This window comes from Macaca nemestrina, chromosome 1 (genome assembly GCF_043159975.1).
Source record: "Macaca nemestrina isolate mMacNem1 chromosome 1, mMacNem.hap1, whole genome shotgun sequence".
Lineage (NCBI taxonomy): Eukaryota > Metazoa > Chordata > Mammalia > Primates > Cercopithecidae > Macaca > Macaca nemestrina.
Window position 1 is genome coordinate 84,390,790 of NC_092125.1, and position 20,439 is coordinate 84,411,228.

The 20,439-nt window shown below is 42.6% G+C and overlaps 1 protein-coding gene across 1 annotated transcript in view; it reads right to left on the reverse strand.

The window, feature by feature from the left end:
• The window catches only part of LOC105478581 (acyl-CoA binding domain containing 3), a 46,434-nt gene that overhangs the window by 23,109 nt on the left and 2,886 nt on the right, over positions 1 to 20,439 (reverse strand). The window contains exon 2 of the mRNA XM_011736041.2: positions 254 to 395. Within this exon, the coding sequence (XP_011734343.1) occupies positions 254 to 395 (142 nt within the window). The remainder of the gene's footprint in view (positions 1 to 253; positions 396 to 20,439) is intronic.

The following is a 20,439-nucleotide window of genomic DNA, read 5'->3' on the forward strand; positions in this document are numbered from 1 at the left end:
TGGGAAGAACCAAATGAACCTCTACTTGTCTTATGTTAATAATCAGATGAATACAGTTCTTCCACAATATTTAGCCATAAACATCTCTAAACTAAAAACAGATAAATATCTGAAGACTCCAGAAGCTACAAGAAAAAATGTTAAGTTCTTATTTTAAGCTAATGAGCCAGCTATTCACGTCTTAACCAATACACATTGTACCCTTTGCCAACATCATTCTCATTAAATTCACTACACAGAAAAACACTGTTACCTCCTGTCATTCCCCAGCACATCAAAGAATCCAACCTCAGGACAAGTGTCTGGATTATATGGGCCCATAAGAACCTGCTTATGCAGTGCCACAAGCTTCAATTTTTCTTCATAAGTTGAATGAAATGCTTTGCCATCTTTTTCTGTAAGAAACACAAAGAAAACAATTAGCACTGGCAAAATACATGATTTTCAGCATTATATACTAAAGTTTTACTACAAAGTATGTCACAAACTGCCTGTAATAGACACAAACACTATTATAGTGAAATTTTTATTTCAATTACTTTTTTAAAATGTTTTTATTTTTAGACATAGTCTTACTCTGTTGTCCAGGCTGGAGTGCAATGGTGTGATGACGGCTCACTGCAGCCTTGACCTCCTGGACTCAAATGATCCTCCCACCTCAGCCCCCCAAGTAGCTGGACTATACGTGCGTGCCACCAAACATGTCTTTTTGCAGAGACGGGGGCTGCCCAGGCTGGTCTCGAACTCTTGGGTTCAAGCAAGCCTCTCGTCTCAGCCTCTTTTTCAAAAGTGCTGGGATTTGAGCCAGCATAGTAATTGAGCCCAGCCCAATTACTACATTTTATGAATAACAGAACCTAAGACAGAAATCCTGTATGATGGTTTTTTTTTTTTTTTGCTTTTTTTTTTTTGAGACAAGGTCTCACTCTATTGCCCAGGCTGGAATGCAGTGGCATGATCACAGCTCACTGCAGCCTCAACCTGCTGAGCTTAAGTGATCCTCCCACCTCAGCTACCCAACTACCTGGGACTACAGGTGGAGCATGTGCCATCATCCCTGGAAAATGTTTTTATTTTTGTAGAGACAAGGTCTCACTATGTTGCCCAGGCTGGTCTCAAACTCCTGAGCTCAAGTGATTCTCCCGCCTCAGTCCCCCAAAGAGACGGCATTACAAGTGTGAACCACCATGCCTATCCTGAATTATGTTGTAAAAATAAGCCAACTATCAATATTCACGCTAAAGCTACTACAGAAAAACCCATCTGTCAAGCTGCAGTCAGCATCTCCCAGGCTTAAGCAATCCTTCTGCCTCAGCCTCCTGAGAAGCTGGGACTACAGGCACGTGCCACTACATCTGGTTAATTTTTTATTTTTTGCAGAGACAATGTCTTACAATGTTGCCCAGACTGGTCTTGAACCCTGGGCTCAAGCAATCCTCCTGCCTCAGCCTCCCAAAGTGCTGGGATTACAGGTGTGAGGCACCATGTCCAGGCCAACAATCGGTTTTTAAAATAGCTTTTAAAAATAATTTTTAGCCAAAAGAGAAAAGAAACACTTAAAATAATTTTATATTAGTCCCTTTTAACACGATCATGCATAAGAGATTACATACACTTTGAAAGGCTGTATTCAAAAATGTATCCATCCCACTGAGGCAGTACAACGTGGTGGAAAAGGCTTTGGAATTGGATGGCCTGGGTTTAAATCTCATCTGAGACACTTCCTAGCTATGTGACCATTCAACCTCTCAGTTTATTCATCAATAAAGAGAGGGTTACACTTCAGAGGTTGCTACTTCAGAGGCAATAGGATTATTATTATTATTTTTTTTTTTTTTGAGACGGAGTCTTGCTCAGTCGCCCAGGCTGGAGTGCAGTGGCACGATCTCGGCTCACTGCAAGCTCCACCTCCTGGGTTCACGCCATTCTCCTGCCTCAGCCTCCCGAGTAGCTGGGACTACAGGCGCCCGCCACTACGCCTGGCTAATTTTTGTATTTTTAGTAGAGATGGGGTTTCACCGTGTTAGCCAGGATGGTCTCGATCTCCTGACCTCGTGATCTGCCCATCTCAGCCTCCCAAAGTGCTGGGATTACAGGCATGAGTCACCGTGCCTGGCAAACAGGATTATTATTATTAAAAACTATTAATGCTTTTCTTCCCTTCATCTGATTGACTCTGGTAAGTTTCCATATAGGCAATGAAGAGTGCGACAAGTTTGACCTATAAAGACTAACTGCTACCAACATTTAAAAGCCGTATGATCGGCCGGGCGCGGTGGCTCAAGCCTGTAATCCCAGCACTTTGGGAGGCCGAGACGGGCGGATCACGAGGTCAGGAGATCGAGACCATCCTGGCTAACACGGTGAAACCCCGTCTCTACTAAAAAAAAATACAAAAAACTAGCCAGGCGAGGTGGCGGGCGCCTGTAGTCTCAGCTACTCCGGAGGCTGAGGCAGGAGAATGGCGCAAACCCGGGAGGCGGAGCTTGCAGTGAGCTGAGATCCGGCCACTACACTCCAGCCCGGGCTACAGAGCAAGACTCCGTCTCAAAAAAAATAAAAATAAAAATAAAAAATAAAAAATAAAAGCCGTATGAAATTAGGTTCTAGTAAAATGGGAAATACTCAGTTCTGCTTCTTTGATAAATGGCAGCATTAACTACTGGTTGATTCCAATGATAACAGACTACCAAATTTAAAGAAAATGGGGAGGGGGCTTGAAAGTAGTATATGCTACCTATATGTCTCATTCATGTATATAGCGGTGAAATAAAATCACTAATGAGTGAGAAGAATATGAGTTAAAGAACAACAGGAAACTCAGAAGAAAAAATATAGAAGCTGCCAATAAATATCCAAAACGATATTCAACCCCACTAGTCAAGAAATACAAATTAAAAGCATTAGATAGCAAGACCCCCCCCATCAGATAAACAAAAAAGATAACATCTAAAGTTATTAAGATCCTACAAGTACCCATTCTCAATAAAATATAACAATTATATAACAATATACAACAATAAGTTATGTGAATGTGGGATCTCTCTCTCTCAAAATATCTGACTGTACTCTACTCACCTATTTTCAGACCTTGATTAACCCTGGGTATCTGAAACCAGGGAAAGCAAAACCATGGACAATGAGAGACACCTGTATTTCAAAATTATAAATGTGTATGCCCTATGATCCAGTCATTCCAGTTCTCATTACATATGCTTGACAAGCACTCCCAAACATACAGAAGGAGGCAGATACAAGGACATTCATTGCAGCACTGTTTTCTTGTGACTGGAAATAAAAGGTTATCAATAAGAGAAAGTCGAAACAATGTGGTACAGCCATGCCTTGCATAATGGCATTTCAGTAAAGGACAAATTGTTTATATGACTGTAGTCCCATAAGATAATAATGGAGCCCAAATTTTCCTATGGCCTAGTGGTGTGGTAGCCACCATAACACGGTGCGACACATAACTCAAGTATTTATGGTGACGCTGGTGTAAACAAACCTACTGTGCAGCCAGCTGTATAAAAGTATACAGCACATATAACACATAATATGTGATGACATTAATCATCAAATACTTAACAAGTACATTAATCACCAAAAGTTTTCTTACACTACTATGACACAGGTGATTATTAGAGAAACACAGCCCAGAACAACTTCCTTCTCACTGTTTTTTGAGACGGAGTCTCGCTCTGTTGCCCAGGCTGGAGTGCAGTGAGTGGCACAATCTCACTGCATAAACTCACTGCAGCTTCCATCTTCTGGGTTCAAGTGATTCTCCTGCCTCAGCCTCCCGAGTAGCTGGGACTACAGGTGTGTGCCACCACACGCAGCTAGTTTTTATATTTTTAGCAGAGATGGGGTTTCACCATGTTGGCCAGGCTTGTCTCCAACTTCCAACCTCAGGTGATCCACCCACCTCAGCCTCCCAAAGTATTGGGATTACAGGCGTGAGCCACTGTGCCCACCCCCTTATCACTTTTAACAAATGGTGATAATTTGAAAAATAGCTCCCGATCTTAGCCTCGTGATTTAGAGAGTTTTTGTTTTTTAAAACAAAAAAAAAAGGCATTAAGCAGCCACTGGCATTAAGCAGCCAGGCACAGTGGCCCACACCTGTAATCCCAGCGCTTTGGGAGGCCAAGGCAGGTGGATCGCTTGAGGTCAGGAGTTTGAGATCAGTCTGGCCAACATGGCAAAACCCTCTCTCTACTAAAAATACACAAACTAGCTGGGTGTGGTGGTGCAGCACATCTGTAATCCCAGCTATTCAGGAGGCTAAGGCAAGAGAATCATTTGAATGAGACAGAGGTTGCAGTGAGCTGAGATCATGCCACTGCACTCCAGTCTAAGCAACAGAGTGAGATTCCATCTCAAAAAAAAAAAAGGGCCAGGCGCGGTGGTTCAAGCCTGTAATCCCAGCACTTTGGGAGGCCGAGACGGGCGGATCACGAGGTCAGGAGATCAAGACCATCCTGGCTAACACCGTGAAACCCCGTCTCTACTAAAAAATACAAAAAACTAGTCAGGCAAGTGGCGGGCGCCTATAGTCCCAGCTACTCAGGAGGCTGAGGCAGGAGAATGGCGTAAACCCGGGAGGCGGAGCTTGCAGTGAGCTGAGATCCGGCCACCGCACTCCAGCCTGGGCAACAGAGTGAGACTCCATCTCAAAAAAAAAAAAATAAAGAAAGAAAAATAAAAAACATTAACCTATGTCATTTTATCTTGAGCCTATAAAAGAACATATTCTGCCAATGATTCAAGAAAAAAAGATGTGGTGGGCCTGAGAGTGCATTTTTCCTTTCTTTTTTTAAGAATAAATTCAATTAAGTGGTTTTATCTAAATACATGTCAGTAAAGATAAAATCACATGGAAACTATGCACCTGAAGACCACTTTTCTGATTAGTCATGCAAAATAGCAATTTCGAACATATGCACACAAAATTTTTTTTTTTTGCCGCAGGAAGGTGATTTGAACTAATAGATGGGGCAAGTGGATATGAAAAAAATTTTTTGAAATCTGTGACTATTGCTATAAAGTTATCTGTAAAATACTGCTATGTGGGTTTTCTACTAATGGAGGGAGGGTTCATTTCCTACCAGATGATAAATTTGCTTCTCTTTGAGACAGGTTCTCACTCTGTCGCCCAGGCTGGAAGGCAGTGGCATGATCACAGCTCACTGTAGCCTTGAACTCCCGGGCTCAAGAAATTCTACCACCTCAGCCTCCTGAGTAGCTGGAACTATCAGTGAGTGCCACTATGCCCAGTTAATTTTTGTTTTTGTAGAGAGAGGGTTTTGTCATGTTGCCCAGGCTGGTCTCGAGCTCCTGGCCTCAAGTAATCAATTGCCTTAGCCTTCCAAAGTGCTGGGATTATAGACATGAGCCACCATGCCTGGCCAACTTGCTTCTTTATTTCAAGCATTTGATAATGTGAACTAAGTGCAGGGGCTTTGAGGGATGGTAAGTAAACACTTTTTTTTTTTTTGAGACAGAGTCTCGCTCTGTCACCCAGGCTGGAGTGCGGTGGCACAATCTTGGCTCACTGCAACCTCCATATCCCAATTTCAAGCGACTCTCCTGCCTCAGCCTCCCTAGTAGCTAGAATTACAGGCATGTACCACCACGTCCGGCTAATTTTTGCATTTTTTAGTACAGACGAGGTTTCATCATGTTGGCCAGGCTGGTCTTGAACTCCTGAACTCAGGTGATCGGCCCGCCTCAGCCTCTCAAAGTGCTGGGATTACAGGTGTGAGCCACCGTGCCTGGTCGAGTTTCAGTACTTTTGGATGTTATTTTAACATCTGCCCTTTTTACACCTGACAGAATTAAAAATATAGTGCAAATTTAAAAAGTGTTTTTATTTATTTATTTTGAGATGGAGTCTTGCTCTTTCACCCATGATGGAGCACAGTGGCGTGATCTCCGCTTACTGCAACTTCTGCCTCCCGGGTTCAAGCGATTCTCGTGCCTCAGCCTCCTGAGTAGCTGGGACTATAGGTGTGTGCCACCATGCCCGGCTAAATTTTGTATTTTTCATAGAGACGGGGTTTCACCATGTTGGGTTGGCCAGGCTGGTCCTGAACTCCTGACCTCAGGTGATCTGCCTGCCTTGGCTTCCCAAAATGCTGGGATTACAGATGTAAGCCACCATGCCTGGCCAATAAATGTATTTTTAAAAAGAGGAATACGTGGCCAGACACAGTGGCTCACGCCTGTAATCCTGGCGCTCTGGGAGGCTGGGGCGGGTAGATCACCTGAGTCAGGAGTTTGAGACCCGCCTGACTAACATGGTGAAACCCCATCTCTATCGAAAATACAAAAATTAGCCGGGCATGGTGGCACATGCCTGTAATCCCAGCTACTTGGGAGGCTAAGGCAGGAGAGTCGTTTGAACCTGGGAGGCAGAGGTTACAGTGAGCCGAGATTGTGCCATTGTACTCCAGCCTGGGCAACAAGAGCAAAACTCCATCTCAAAGAAAAAAAAAAGAGGAATACGTTTTCAGTATTAGTTCTGGTCAGGCAGTCAAACAGATTCGTTCACCTCTGTGAACTTCAGTGCTTAAGCCTATGTTTTTGTTCACAGGCCCTCATCAAAAAACACGCCCAGCAAATCTCACAAAAGAAATTGACTTTATGGGTCAACTACTATGAGAATGAACAAAACAGTATATCCATTCTTGTGAACTGTCCTGGCATTCCCATTTACTCTTTTATGCACTTACTAGTTTTAAGAATTGCTCTGTCGCCAGCTGCAGCGGCATGCACCTATAGTCCCACCTATTCGGGAGGCTGAGACAGGAGGGATCATTTGAATCCACAAGTTAGAATCTAGCCTGGGCAATCCATTGAGATTCTGACTCTGAAGAAAATAAAAATAATTGCTCTATAATCCTTTCTTTAAATCTTACTACTAAATCTCCAAATTAACATTTTTTCTATATGAGAGCCAAATTTGTCTCAAAAAACAAAATCAAGAAAACAAACAGCCAGGTGCGGTGGCTCACGCCTGTAATCCCGACACTTTGGGAGGCTGAAGTGGGAGGATCACTTGAGTCCAGGAGTTTGAGACCAACCTGAGCAACACTGCAAGACCCCACCTCTACAAAAAAACTAAAAAACAGCTGGGTGTGGTGGCATGCGCCTGAAGTCCAGGCTTCTCTGGAGGCTCAGGATTGCTTGAGCCTCAAGGTCGAGGCTCCAATAAACCATGAAAGCACCACTGAACTCCAGTCTGGGTGACAGATGAAGACCCTGTCTAAACAACAAACAAGCAAACAAATAAACCCAGCAGGGACTGGTGGCTCATGCCTATAATCCTAGCACTTTGGAAAGCTAGGGCAGGTAGAGTGCTTGAGCCCAGGAGTTTGAGACTAGCCTGCGAAACACGGTGAAACCCTGTCTCCACACACACAAAAAAACCCAAAAATTAGCTGGGCATGGTGGTGTGTACCACAGTCCCAGCTACTAGGGTGGCCAAGACGAGAGGATCCCTTGATCCTAGGGGTTGAGACTGTGGTGAGCCATGATGGTGCCACTGCACTCCAGCCTGGGTGACAGAGTGAGACCCTGTCTCAAAACAAAACAATGTTAATACTAATAATTATTTTTGAAAGACTGTATTACAAATTAATTTTATTTTATGTATTCATTTTTTATTTCCCCAAATTTTCAGTAAGCATATGTACTTTGTAATCAAACACACATATACATTACCTTTTTTAATACACATTTTTAAAGTCAAAGCAATGTATTTTCAGCCTTTGGGATTAGGTTAAGAGATTATTCTCCCAAGGAATATACAAAACCCAGGAGGCTGTGCTAATCCCAACCAGTTTTGGTATAGCACAGTTCACACAGTACTGAAATCCTAAGCTTCAAAAAAAAAACCCACAGAAAAATAAAAATCCTTCATAATCTATATTGTTAGGCAGACTACTAGTATTACACAAAAAGTTACTTCTCTCTTACTCTTCAGGTGGCTCTGGTTGACACATCACAAGAGTTTAGTCTTTTAAATCAGATGAGAATAATTTTCTTCTTCTTTTTTTTTTCTGAGACAGAGCCTCATGTCGCCCAGACTGGAGTACAGTGGGACGATCTCAACTCACTGCAACTTCCGCCTCCCAGGTTCAAGTAATTCTCCTGCCTCAGCCTCCCCAGTAGCTGGGATTACAGAAGTGCACTTACCACACTTAGCTAATTTTTTTTATTTTTAGTCAGATGGGGTTTCACCAATGTTGACCAGGCTAGTCTCAAACTCCTGACATCAGGTGATCCGCCTGCCTCAGAATCCTGAAGTGCTGGGATTACAGCATGAGCCACCACGCCCGGCCAAGAATAATTTTCTTCTAAATTATTTCTGGTACCGTAAACGTTAAATGTAGTTAGCAGGAAAGTAATAACTCCACTAACTGCACTGACACAAAAAGCCTTGTAGAAACTCAAAAATCTTTAACCAGGGCCCTATTCCTAAAGGAAAGTTCTATTTCAGTCCTCTCAGAAGGGAATGCAAGCATCATCCTCAGCTCTTCCACTCATTAATTATTATTATTACAAAGTTATTTAATTCAATCAATTTTGGAATTCTGCTTTCTATGGCAAACAAAAGCAAACACAAATCCTGCTTAGAAAAGAAAACATGCAGATAAACCTTCAGTTAAACATGATAGATTGAACACACACAATTACCCCTGATCCTTAATGAAATCCCACTAAAAGGAATAAGGAAGCCAATTTAGAGAACCCTGGAAAGGGCTGGGTGTGGTGGCTCATGCCTGTAATCCCAGCACTTTGGGAGGCCAGGGCGGGTGGATCACCTGAGGTCAGGAGTTCGAGACCAGCCTGATTAGTGTGGTGAAACCCAGTCTCCACTAAAAATGCAAAAATTAGCCAGGAGTGGTGGCGCATGCCTATAATCCTAGCTACATGGGAGGCTGAGGCAGGAGAATTGCCTGAACCCGGGAGGCAGAAGTTGCAGTGAGCCAAGATCGTGCCACTGTACTCCAGCCTGGGCAACAGGAGCGAAACTCTGTCTTGCAGGGGAAAAAAAAAAAAAAAAAAGAGAACCCTGGAAAGGTTCACAAATTAAAGGCATCAGGTTCTTTAAAAGCTGAAGTCTAGATGAAAACAGGAATCTGGTTTAAAGTCTATATAAGATGTAAGGAGCCACCCTCCCCCATCCCATTGCGTTTGCCAACCCCAAGCAGGCAGATGGCTACCCTGCTCCTACTCAGTAGAGGGCTGGATATTTACTACAGAAAAGGAATCAGGGATGCTCCAGATGTTAGGACACTTTGGCTTAGAGTATGCTATTAGACAGATAAATGAAATGTTTCCCCAGTAAATGGTAAGTACCTCCCACTCATCCCCACTTCTCCTGCCTAGTTTCTGAATGTTGGCAACCAGGTTCATATATCCCATGCAAGAGAGAGGAGTATTTTCTTGAAAAACTGGCTCCAAATAATGACCTACAGACACTGATTTGAAAGATGCTGACATTTGAAGGTTCTTCTACAAAACTTCTGTCTCATCACCTTAGAAAAAAGGTTCCTACTTTAATGTTACAATTAGGTGTTCTGTACCTTATCCTTTAACATGAAATACTCAAGGATCACCAGACATTTGAGGAAAGCTTCCAATATGGAAACAAAAAAAACTACAATAAATTTTAACAGTGAAATAACATTCAAAATTTATACTCAACATCCTCAGGAACAGAAGCTAATGCATCTATGAAGCAAAACAAGTTACTTAAAAAAAAAAAAAAAAGACAATTCAGAGAAAAAAGAACTCTTGGAAATTAAAAATGTAAAAAAAAAAACCCACAAAAACACAAAAATTAAAAAATCTAGAAGATGGAGCTGAGGATATTTCCTAGAAAACAGAGCAAAAATATAAACATGAAAAATAGGGAAGAACAGATAAGAGAATTAGAAGTTTAATCCAAAAGATCGATTATCTATTAACAGTACCAAAAAGTGAAAAGAGAGAAAATTACCAAAGAAATATGGCTGGGCGCAGTGGCTCACGCCTGTAATCCCAGCACTTTGGGAGGCCGAGGCAGGCGCATCACCTGAGGTTGGGAGTTCGAGACCAGCCTGATTAACATGGAGAAACCCCATCTCTACAAAATTAGCCAGGCATGGTGGCACATGCCGGTAATCCCAGCTACTTGGGAGGCTAAGGCAAGAGAATCGCTTGAACCCGGAAGGCGGAGGTTGCGGTAAGCCAAGATCGCACCATTGCACTCCAGCATAGGCAACAAGAGCGAAACTCCGTTTCAAAAAAAAAAAGAAAGAAAGAAAGAATACAAGAAAATTTCCCTGAAATGAAGGGCCCAAGTTTCTAAACTGAAAAGACTATCAAGTATTCATCAAAATCACTGAAAACAAACAAGGAGACAATACTTCTCTAATTTTTTAACATGGAGATAAAACAGGAGATCTACATACTTCTAGAAAGAAAAACTGGTCACATACACAAGACAAACAATTAGAATGACTATAGACTTCTTAAGAATATGAATACTACTGAGTGTGGTGGCTCACGCCTGTAATCCCAGCACTTTGGGAGGCCAAGGAGGGTGGATCACGATGTCAGGAGTTCAAGACCAGCCTGGCCAAATGAAACCCCATCTCTACTAAAACTACAAAAATTAGCTGGGTGTGGTGGTGGGTGCCTATAATCCCAGCTACTTGGGAGGCTAAGGCAGAGAACTGTTTGAACCGGGAGGCGGAGGTTGCAGTGAGCTGAGATCATGTCACTGCACTTCAGCCTGGGTGACAGAGTCAGATTCTATCTCAAAAAAAAAAAAAAAGGAATACTGAAAGCTAGAAAACAATGAATGGGAAGTTGGGTACAGTGGCTCAGGCCTGTAATCCTAGAACTTTGGGAGGCCAAGGCAGGCAGATTACCTGAGGTCAGGAATTCGAGACCAGCCTGACCAACATGATGAAACCCCGTCTAGCCCTACTACTAAAAATAAAAAAAAAAAATTAGCTGGGCATGGTGGCATGCACCTGTAATCCCCGCTACTCAGGAGGCTGACACAGGAGAATCGCTTGAACCCAGGAGGCGGAGGAGGTTGCAGTGAGCCAAGATCGCCACTGAACTCTAGCCTGGCAACAGAGTGAGACTCCATCTCAAAAAAACAAAGAAAAAGAAAATAGAAAAGAATGAATGGAATAATGCCTTCAAAATTCCAGAGGGAAACTATTTCCAATCTAGACTTTTATGCCCAATCAAATACATCAAAAGTGACAGTAAAACACATTTTTGGAAAGGCATGGTCTCAGGTACTCTTTTCACAAGAAGATACTAAGGGGTGTGCATTTCCAAAGTAATGGAATAAATAAAAACAACAACATAGGAAAATAAGTGATTCAGGGGAAACAGAATCCAACACAATAGGAAAAGGTGAAGGTAATTTCCAGGATGACAGCTGGGCAGCTGACTTAACTAAGTCTTACCACAAACACTAAGACTAGTTCAAGAATTTAAGGACATTTAAGATAGATGTCTTTACAAAAAGGTTTGCACAAGAACAAAAATATAATCAAAGTGCATGATCTGTTTCAGCAAAGAATAACATAAAAACAAACAGCAGACAACAATTTAACCACAAAACAAAAGTAGGAGTCTGAGAAGAGGAAAGGAGAAAGATATAGACATACATAGGTTAGAATTTTTTTTTTTAAATTAAAGCAGCAGTAGGAAAATGGAAGCAAATACCAGAAGAAACAATTAAATAATGGAAAGTAGTTGCCTTTGGGGAGAGGACCTAGGAAATGGGAAAAACACCAGAAAACAGGGTGACTATTTTTCATTATAAATATTGTAGTACAATTTCACCTTTTCAATTGCTCTGGTTTCCATTTTTAATAAAAAGGTAAAACGAATAAACTCATGCACAATTTCAGTAATCAGTTCATAAGCTACTACAACACAAGTGGTGGGCAGAATAATGGCTCCTTAAAGATGTTTAACTTCTGGAACCTGTGAATATGTTAGGTTACTTGCAAAGGCAGAATTAAGGTTGCAGGTGACCTTTTCCTGAACTACTTATGTGGGCCCAATGTAATCATAAGGGTCCTCATAAATGGAAGGGGAGAAAGAGTCACAGATTTGAAGAAGCTCTGGTGGCTCTGAAGATGGAGGAAGGGGCATAAACAAAAGCTTATGGCTGGGCGCAGTGGTTCACGCCTGTAATCCCAGCACTTTGGGAGGCCGAGGTGGGCAGATCATGAGGTCAGGAGTTCAAGACCACCCTGGCCAACATGGTGAAACTCTGTCTCTACTAAAAACACAAAAATTAGATGGGCGTGGTGGCACGTGTCTGTATTTCCAGCTATTCGGGGGGCTAAGCCAGGAGTATTGCTTGAACCGGGACTGGGAGGCGGAGGTTGCAGTGACCCGAGATTGCACCACTGCACTCCAGTCTGGGCTACGGAGCTAGACTCTGTCTCAAGAGAAAAAAAAAAAAAAAAAAAAAAAAGCTTGCAGGTGCTCCCTGGAAGCACATGGAAAAGACAAGGAAACAATTCTCCTCCAGAGCCTCCAGAAGAAACAAAGCCCTGCCAACACCCTGATTTTACCCCAACAGGACCTATCTCTAAGTGTGTGTGTGGTTTTTTGTTTGCTTTGCTTGTGGTCATATTTATTACTACAATTTTTTACACCTTCTTTAACAACAGTTGTGATCCTGGTGGTCTTCGGCAAGAGGGCACTCAGAAAAGCACGATCTAACTTTTGGTATTATGAGTGAGTGAGACATTACTATCATAAAAACTGCGACTATATGAATATGAAAAGTAAAATATACGTGAAGAAAAAAATGCCTCAAGTTCTGTGCATATAATACTGACTCACAATCAAATGAGCAAAATTATAAGGCTAATTATAAAGTTTATCTGATCCAGGACTGTCAATGAGATATTTTAATATTTCTTCTCAGTAAATTAAAAATATATATATTTGTTAGTAGATAAATTGTTAGAAATTGTTTATTAACTGCTTTCAAAGAAACATGTCCAGCAACTTTGAGGAAAAAATGCACATTCTTTTTAATCACCTATAATCAAACATAATTGATAATCTACTGAAGATTACATTCAGCCGTGAATAATAGGCAACATCAACAATATTCCTGATATGAGGAAAGTGCTTATTCTCACATTAAAGTACTGGGTGAAACCAGTCACTGCACAATGCGGCAGAGGAACAAACTTCCATGTAGCTGGATTTTTTTTTTTTTTGAGACGGAGTCTGCTTTGTCGCTTGAACTGGAACTGGTTCAAGTGGTCCCAGTTGATGCTGGAGTGCAGTGGTGCCATCTCAGCTCACTGCAAGCTCCACCTCCCAGGTTCACGCCATTCTCCTGCCTCGGTCTCCCGAGTAGCTGGGACTACAGGTGGCCACCACTCCCAGCATTTTTTTTTTTTTTTTTTTAGTAGAGACGGGGTTTCACCGTGTTAGCCAGGATAGTCTCGATCTCCTGACCTTGTGATCCGCCTGCCTTGGACTCCCAAAGTGCTGGGTTTACAGGCATGAGTCACCGTGCCCAGCCCCATGTAGCTGTTTTTGACAGTACCATTGTAGCTGTCATCTTGAATCAGGAACAGTCAATACCAGTATGAACAGAGGAGTTTACTATACAAATCAGATCTTCTATCAATTTAATCCATAGACTAGGAGAGTCAGATCATCAGAGGATATTCCCAACCATGAGAGTCTGAATTGGTTGTCTGGTACACACGTCAGGGCTTGCAGGAAAATCTTAAGTACAGATGGATTTTTAGCAAGAGTTGTTTTAAGCCACAGATTTTTTGTTTGTTTGTTTGTTTGAAGACGGGGTCTTGCTCTGTAACCCAGGCTGGAGTGCAGTGGCACGATCTTGCTTACTATAATCTCTGCCTCCTGGGTTCATGTGATTCTCCCACCTCAGTCTCCTGAGTAGCTCGGGCTACAGGTACAAGCTACCAATGCCGGGCTAATTTTTGTGTTTTTTTGCAGAGATGGGGTTTCCCCATATTGCCCAGGCTGGTCTCGAACTCCTGAGCTCAGTGATCCACCTGCCTCAAACTCCCAAAGTGCTGGGATTACAGGCATGAGCCACTACACCCAGCCCAAGCCAATAAATTTGTGGTAATTTGTTACAAGAGCAATAGGAAACTAACATGATATACAAAACACATTTTTCAGGCAATTAAAAACAGATAATGGGATCTACATTATGTTCTTACTAAACTTACAAGTATTTAACTTTACAGTTCAAATAGGACAGCATAATTTGATACCAAGCCCAAAGCTCTGAAAGATTACAATTAAGTCCCTCCCACCTGAAATTAAGTATACAAAAGACTATTAGGCTCACACTTCAACTGCTATTTTATAGGATAAATAATATTTTTTCTCTTCTCTCTGGAGGAAAAGGAATGTACCAAATTATTTCAGTGTCCCTTCTAGCCTTCATGTAATGAAAAGACCATAAAATCTACGGCGTGGAAGGGATATTAAAGGTAGGTGATTGAATTGCAAACTAAAGCTCAAATCCTCTCTACAATATCCACCCAGCAATTGCTAACTTATGCTTGAATACTTCCTGGTAAAGAGAACTCACTGTCCCAAAGCAGTCTAATCCATCTCTGAATAGCAGTGATTCTTAGCTCTTTATTCTGAGGTGGTATCTCTCAGCTCCATCCACAGGGTTTATTTCCTGTCCTCAGCATTAACTAAAACACATCTAACTAATTAGACCTCAAGAAACTCACAAAATACCTACTATGTTTGCCCTGAGTTCTCTAATCTCTTGGCTAAACATTCTCAGCTTAATCATACCTCAAATTTAAATTTAATTCCCAGCTCTGCTATTAAGTATACAACATCGACAAGTTATTTAATCTTTTGAAATCTGTTTTGTTATCAATAAAATAAAGGTAATACTGCTCCTTAGGGTTCATGCGAGGGTTAGAAATGTGTCCCAAAATTTTGGTATAGTGCCTGCATAGAGCAGACACTGACTAAACAGCAGCCATTATGATAATAATGGCAGGGATTTGAATTCCCACTAGATACAAGTTGCTCTCTTCTGAATGAGCTCCATTTTGTCTTTAACCCTAAAGGATGATGCCTCAAACAAGCAGTATCCAGGGCTTGAGGTGTACTCTTTGGTGCAGAGGAGAGCAGGACTATCTTTCTCTTTCCCTCATCCTAGGTACCATAGTTCCATCAAAGCAGCCTAAGATCAAATCTGTTTTATTTCGTGGCCATATCACACTGTCGCCTCATAGAGAATACACTTTGATTAAAATCCATCTTTTAGAAATATTAAAACTGGGCCAGGCGTGGTGGTTCATGCCTATAATCCCAGCACTTTGGGAGGCCGGGTGGGCGGATCACTGAGGCTGGGAGTTTGAGACCAGCCTGACCAACATGGAGAAACCCCGTCTCTACTAAAAATACAAAAATTAGCCAGGCATGGTGGCAGGTGCCTGTAATCCCAGCTACTTGGGAAGCTGAGGCAGGAGAATCGCTAGAACCCAGGAGGCAGAGATTGCAGTGAGCCGAGATCATGCCATTGCACTCTAGCCTGGGTAACAAGAGTGAAACTCTGTATCCACAAAAACAAAAACAAAAACAAAAAAAACCCTAAAACTGAAAAACCGCCCGGGTGCAGTGGCTCACACCTGTAATCCCAGCACTTTGGGAGGCCGAGGCAGGCGGATCACCTGAGGCTGACAGTACGAGACCAGCCTGACTAACATGGAGAAACTCCGTCTCTACTAAACATACAAAATTAGTCGGGCGCAGCGGTGCATGCCTGTAATCCCAGCCACTCGGGAGGCTAAGGCAGGAGAATTGCTTGAACCCGGGAGATGGAGGTTGCGGTGAGCCAAGATTACGCGATTGCACTCCAGCCTGGGCAACAAGAGTGAAACATTGTCTTAAAAACAAAAACAAAAAAACCTGAAAAACCACATCTTCCTCACGTTGGATTGAGAAAAAAAAAATCTCAATTGACAAATGCTTATACTACCTATAAGAAAGGATAACATGGCAGGCGCAGTGGCTCACACTTGTAATCCCAGCACTTTGGGAGGCCGAGGTGGGCAGATCACAAAGTCAGGAGTTCAAGACCAGCCTAGCTAACATAGTGAAATCCTGTCTCTACTAAAAATACAAAGATTAGCTGGGTGGTGTGGCATCTGCCTGTAGACCTAGCTACTCGGGAGGCTGAGGCAGGAGAATTGTCTGAACCCAGGAGGCGGAGGTTGCAGTGAGCCAAGACAGGGCCATTGCACTCCAGCGTGGGCAACAGAGCAAGACTCCGTCTCAAAAAAAAAAAAAAAAAAAAAGGATAATACAATGCAGTATTCCTGAATCAATGAGTAGGAAATACTCTGGGAATTGCCTAGCATGTACTAACTGCTTAGTAAAACTTTCAAGACTTCCCCTCCATTAACTCAAAACATCCATAATCAATTCTCAGAAGTATCTCCTTTTCAATAACATAAGCAGCCACAAAAATACCAACAGCTAGGCATTCTGCTAAGAGTTTATATATATAATTTCTTATAATTCCTAAAACAACCCTTTGAGTACAGCAAAGCACAAAAAGTTAACACAATTAAGTGGCAGAGCAAGGAAAACACACCCTAAAGAGTGTTGACTCCTGAGCTTACCTTTCTTTCTTTTTTTTTTTTTTTTGAGACGGAGTCTCGCTGTGTCGCCCAGGCTAGAGTGCAGTGGCCGGATCTCAGCTCACTGCAAGCTCCGCCTCCCGGGTTTATGCCAGTCTCCTGCCTCAGCCTCTCGAGTAGCTGGGACTATAGGCGCACGCCACCTCGCCCGGCTAGTGTTTTGTATTTTTTAGTAGAGACGGGGTTTCACCGTGTCAGCCAGGATGGTCTCGATCTCCTGACCTCGTGATCCGCCCGTCTTGGCCTCCCAAAGTGCTGGGATTACAGGCTTGAGCCATCGCGCCCGGCCCGAGCTTACCTTTCTAAATACTGATTCACAGTAGCTCTTGTATTAGTTAACTGATAAAACATCTGCTCCCGGGCATTGGCTACACTGTCCACTTCGTGAAAATTCATCAAGCTACACACTTAGTATTTGTGTACTTTAGTGCATTGCATGTGTGATAAAGGCAAGCCTCAGGAAAATGTTAAAATCACTTACATCAAAAACACATACGCGCCGGGCACAGTGCCTCATGCCTGTAATTCCAGCACTTTGGGAGGCCGAGGTAGGTGGATTACCTGAGGTCAGGAGTTCAAGACCAGCCTGATTAACATGGTGAAACCCCGTCTCTACTAAAAATACAAAAATTAGCTGGGTATAGTGGCATGTGCCTATAATCCCAGCTACTTGGGAGGCTGAGGCAAGAGAACTGCTTGAACCCAGGAGGCGGAGGTTGCAGCAAGCTGAGATCGCGCCACTGCACTCCAGCCTGGGTGACAGAGTGAGACTCCGTCTCAAAGCAAGCAAACAAATAAACAAACAAAAACAACACATACACACCCCTGAATCCAGTTAAAGGAAAGTTTTGGTTCAGCTCAAATTTAACATGAAACTGGTGGCTATAATTGTTTTTGTCTTGTATCTGTCTCTCTTAGGTCTATATATCCTCCTACAGTATTACATACTTATGTCTAAAGGTAAAGATAACAAAAGGGGAAAAAAAATGTAATAGATGTTCCATAGTAACAAACTTGAAATTATCTGAGGATAGACCACTTAAGTCCAGGAGGCATGCTAATTATATATGTTTCCAATGAATAAATTACAGCTGTACAGTATTTTAAAACATTAAGGAAGCCATTTATAAATGCTCTTGTAGTTGCCTATGTTTAAAGACAACAGGAAATGGAACCATTTCAGTTGTCCATTTGATTGCGCTCATTAATATAATTCTCTCCCAACATAAAATACTCCGCTATCAGTAATATAATTGGGTATAATCAATAGCAATGCTAGTATAATTAACTATTCCATAAAGAAAACGAGTCCAAGACTTACCTTCCAAATAACTGAGGGTCCTGAGGCAGGATCCTTAACTCAGAAATGGGGTTAATACCCTTACAGAAGGCCTCTTGGAGGATTAAACAGTAATGCATATACAGTTTGTGGCACCGTACCTGAGATTTAGTAAACATCTACTCAACTATTGACAATTATTACTCTGAAATTTTAAGTTAATGTAAACAATCTACCAGCTTAATGTAATAGGGTAACAAAGTATTAGAGAAGGAGAAGTCCACCCCAAAGAACTCTAAAAACCAAAATACAATTCCCCAGGTCAACTCCATCCAAGAAGTATAAAGGCTACAATAAAACGAACCCACTGGATTCCTGTGGGTCCTTAACCCATGGAGATAAGAAAACCTAGCTCAACATTGCTAAAATAGAACTGGGCAACTCTGGCTGGGCGTGGCAGCTCACACCTGTAATCCCAGCACTTTGAGAGGCCACAGCGGGTGAATCACTTGAGCTCAGGAGCTCAAGACCAGCCTGGGCAACAAAGCAAGACCCCTGTCTCTACAGAAATTAGCCACGCATGGTGGCTTGTGCCTGTGGTCCCAGCCACACAGGAGGATGAGGTGGGAGGATGGCTTGAGCCTGGGAGACACAGGCTGCAGTGAGCCAAGATCGTGACACTGCCCTCTAGCCTGCATAACAAAACCAGACTGTCTTAAAAAAAAAAAAAAAAAAAAAAAAAGACTTAAGCAACTTTGCTCCTCCCTTTAAAAACCTCCAGCAGTTCCTCATCTTCTCATTTACTGACAAAAAGGCCGAACTACTAATATTTACATGGCCAGGCGCGGTGGTTCATGCCTGTAATCCCAGCGCTTTGGAAGGCCGAGGCGGGCAGATCAACTGGGGTCAGTTCAAGACCAGACTGGCCAACATGGTGAAACCCACCTCTATTAATAATACAAAAATTAGCTGGGCGTGGTGGCACAAGCCTGTAAGCTCAGCTACTCAGGAGGCTGAGGCAGGAGAACTGCATGAAGCCAGGAGGCAGAGGTTGCAGGGAACAGAGATCATGCCACTGTATTCCAGCCTGGGTGACAGAGACTCCATCTCAGAAAAAAAAAAAATTACAATGGCATGCAAGTCCATCCAAGATCTGAACTCAGTTACCTTCCCAGCTCTCTCCATCAAATTGCTTTCTATTTTCCATTCTGCAAACACACATGCTTTGCCTTTTCATGGCTTTCATGGCTCTTGGCCTTCCCCCACCCTGGAATGGCATCTGCTCCCTCAGTCCTCCACACTGTATTGCAGTTGTCACTGGGTCCTTAACTCCTCTTTTGGACTCTAAGCAAAACTGAATATACTATTCATTTATAGTTGTAATCTAATACAAAACTATCCATACTGAGGAGTCAATAATGTTTGAAAGTTAGATGGTAAAATGCTAACTTACATTTACCCATATCTTCATCTATTTTACTTTTACTGTCATAAAAAATTAAGAATAGTTGACATAATCGATTCAGTCACTGGTCTATTACCACCCTGACAAGGATGGAGTAAGAAATAGGGCTTGTCATTTCCAATCCAAGCTATTTGCAATGGAAAAATATATCCATGCTTGCAAGATTCGTATTTATTCCACAGTGGAAAAGAAAATGTAATGTTCTTTCCTTTTTTTTTTTTTTTTTGAGACAGAGTCTCACTCTGTTGCCCAGGCTGGAGTGCAGTGGCTCAATCTCAGCTCACTGCAAGCTCCGCCTCTCAGGTTCACACTATTCTCCTGCCTCAGCCTCCTGGGTAGCTGGGACTATAGGCGCCCGCCACCACGCCCAGCTAATTTTTTGTATTTTTAGTAGAGATGGGGTTTCGCCGTGTTAGCCAGGGTGGTCTCGATTTCCTGACCTTGTGATCCGCCTGCCTCGACCTCCCAAAGTGCTGGGATTACAGGCGTGAGCCACTGCACCCTGCCGAAAATGTAATGTTATTTCTAATTCCTGTGAGATACTGGTACAAAACCATAGAACAGTGATTAAAAGTCCTTGCAAGACTGACAAAACACCAAGTGTTCCACTAGAAAAATCCACACATTAAAACAAAGGTGCCAGGCGCGGTGGCTCACACCTATAATCCCAACATTTTGGGAGGCCAAGGCAGGCAGATCACCTGAGGTAGGCAGTTCAAGACCAGCATGGAGAAACCCCATCTCTATTAGAAATACAAAATTAGCTGGGCGTGGTGGCGCATGCCTGTGATCCCAGCTACTTGGGAGGCTGAGATGGGAGAATTACTTGAACCCTCGAGGCGGAGGTTGCAGTGAGCAGAGATCGCACCATTGCATTCCAGCCTGAGCAACGAGAGTGAAACTCCGTTTAAAAAAGAAAAACCCTCAAGCCTGTAATCTCAGCACTTTGGGAGCTCGAAACGAGTGGATCACGAGGTCAGGAG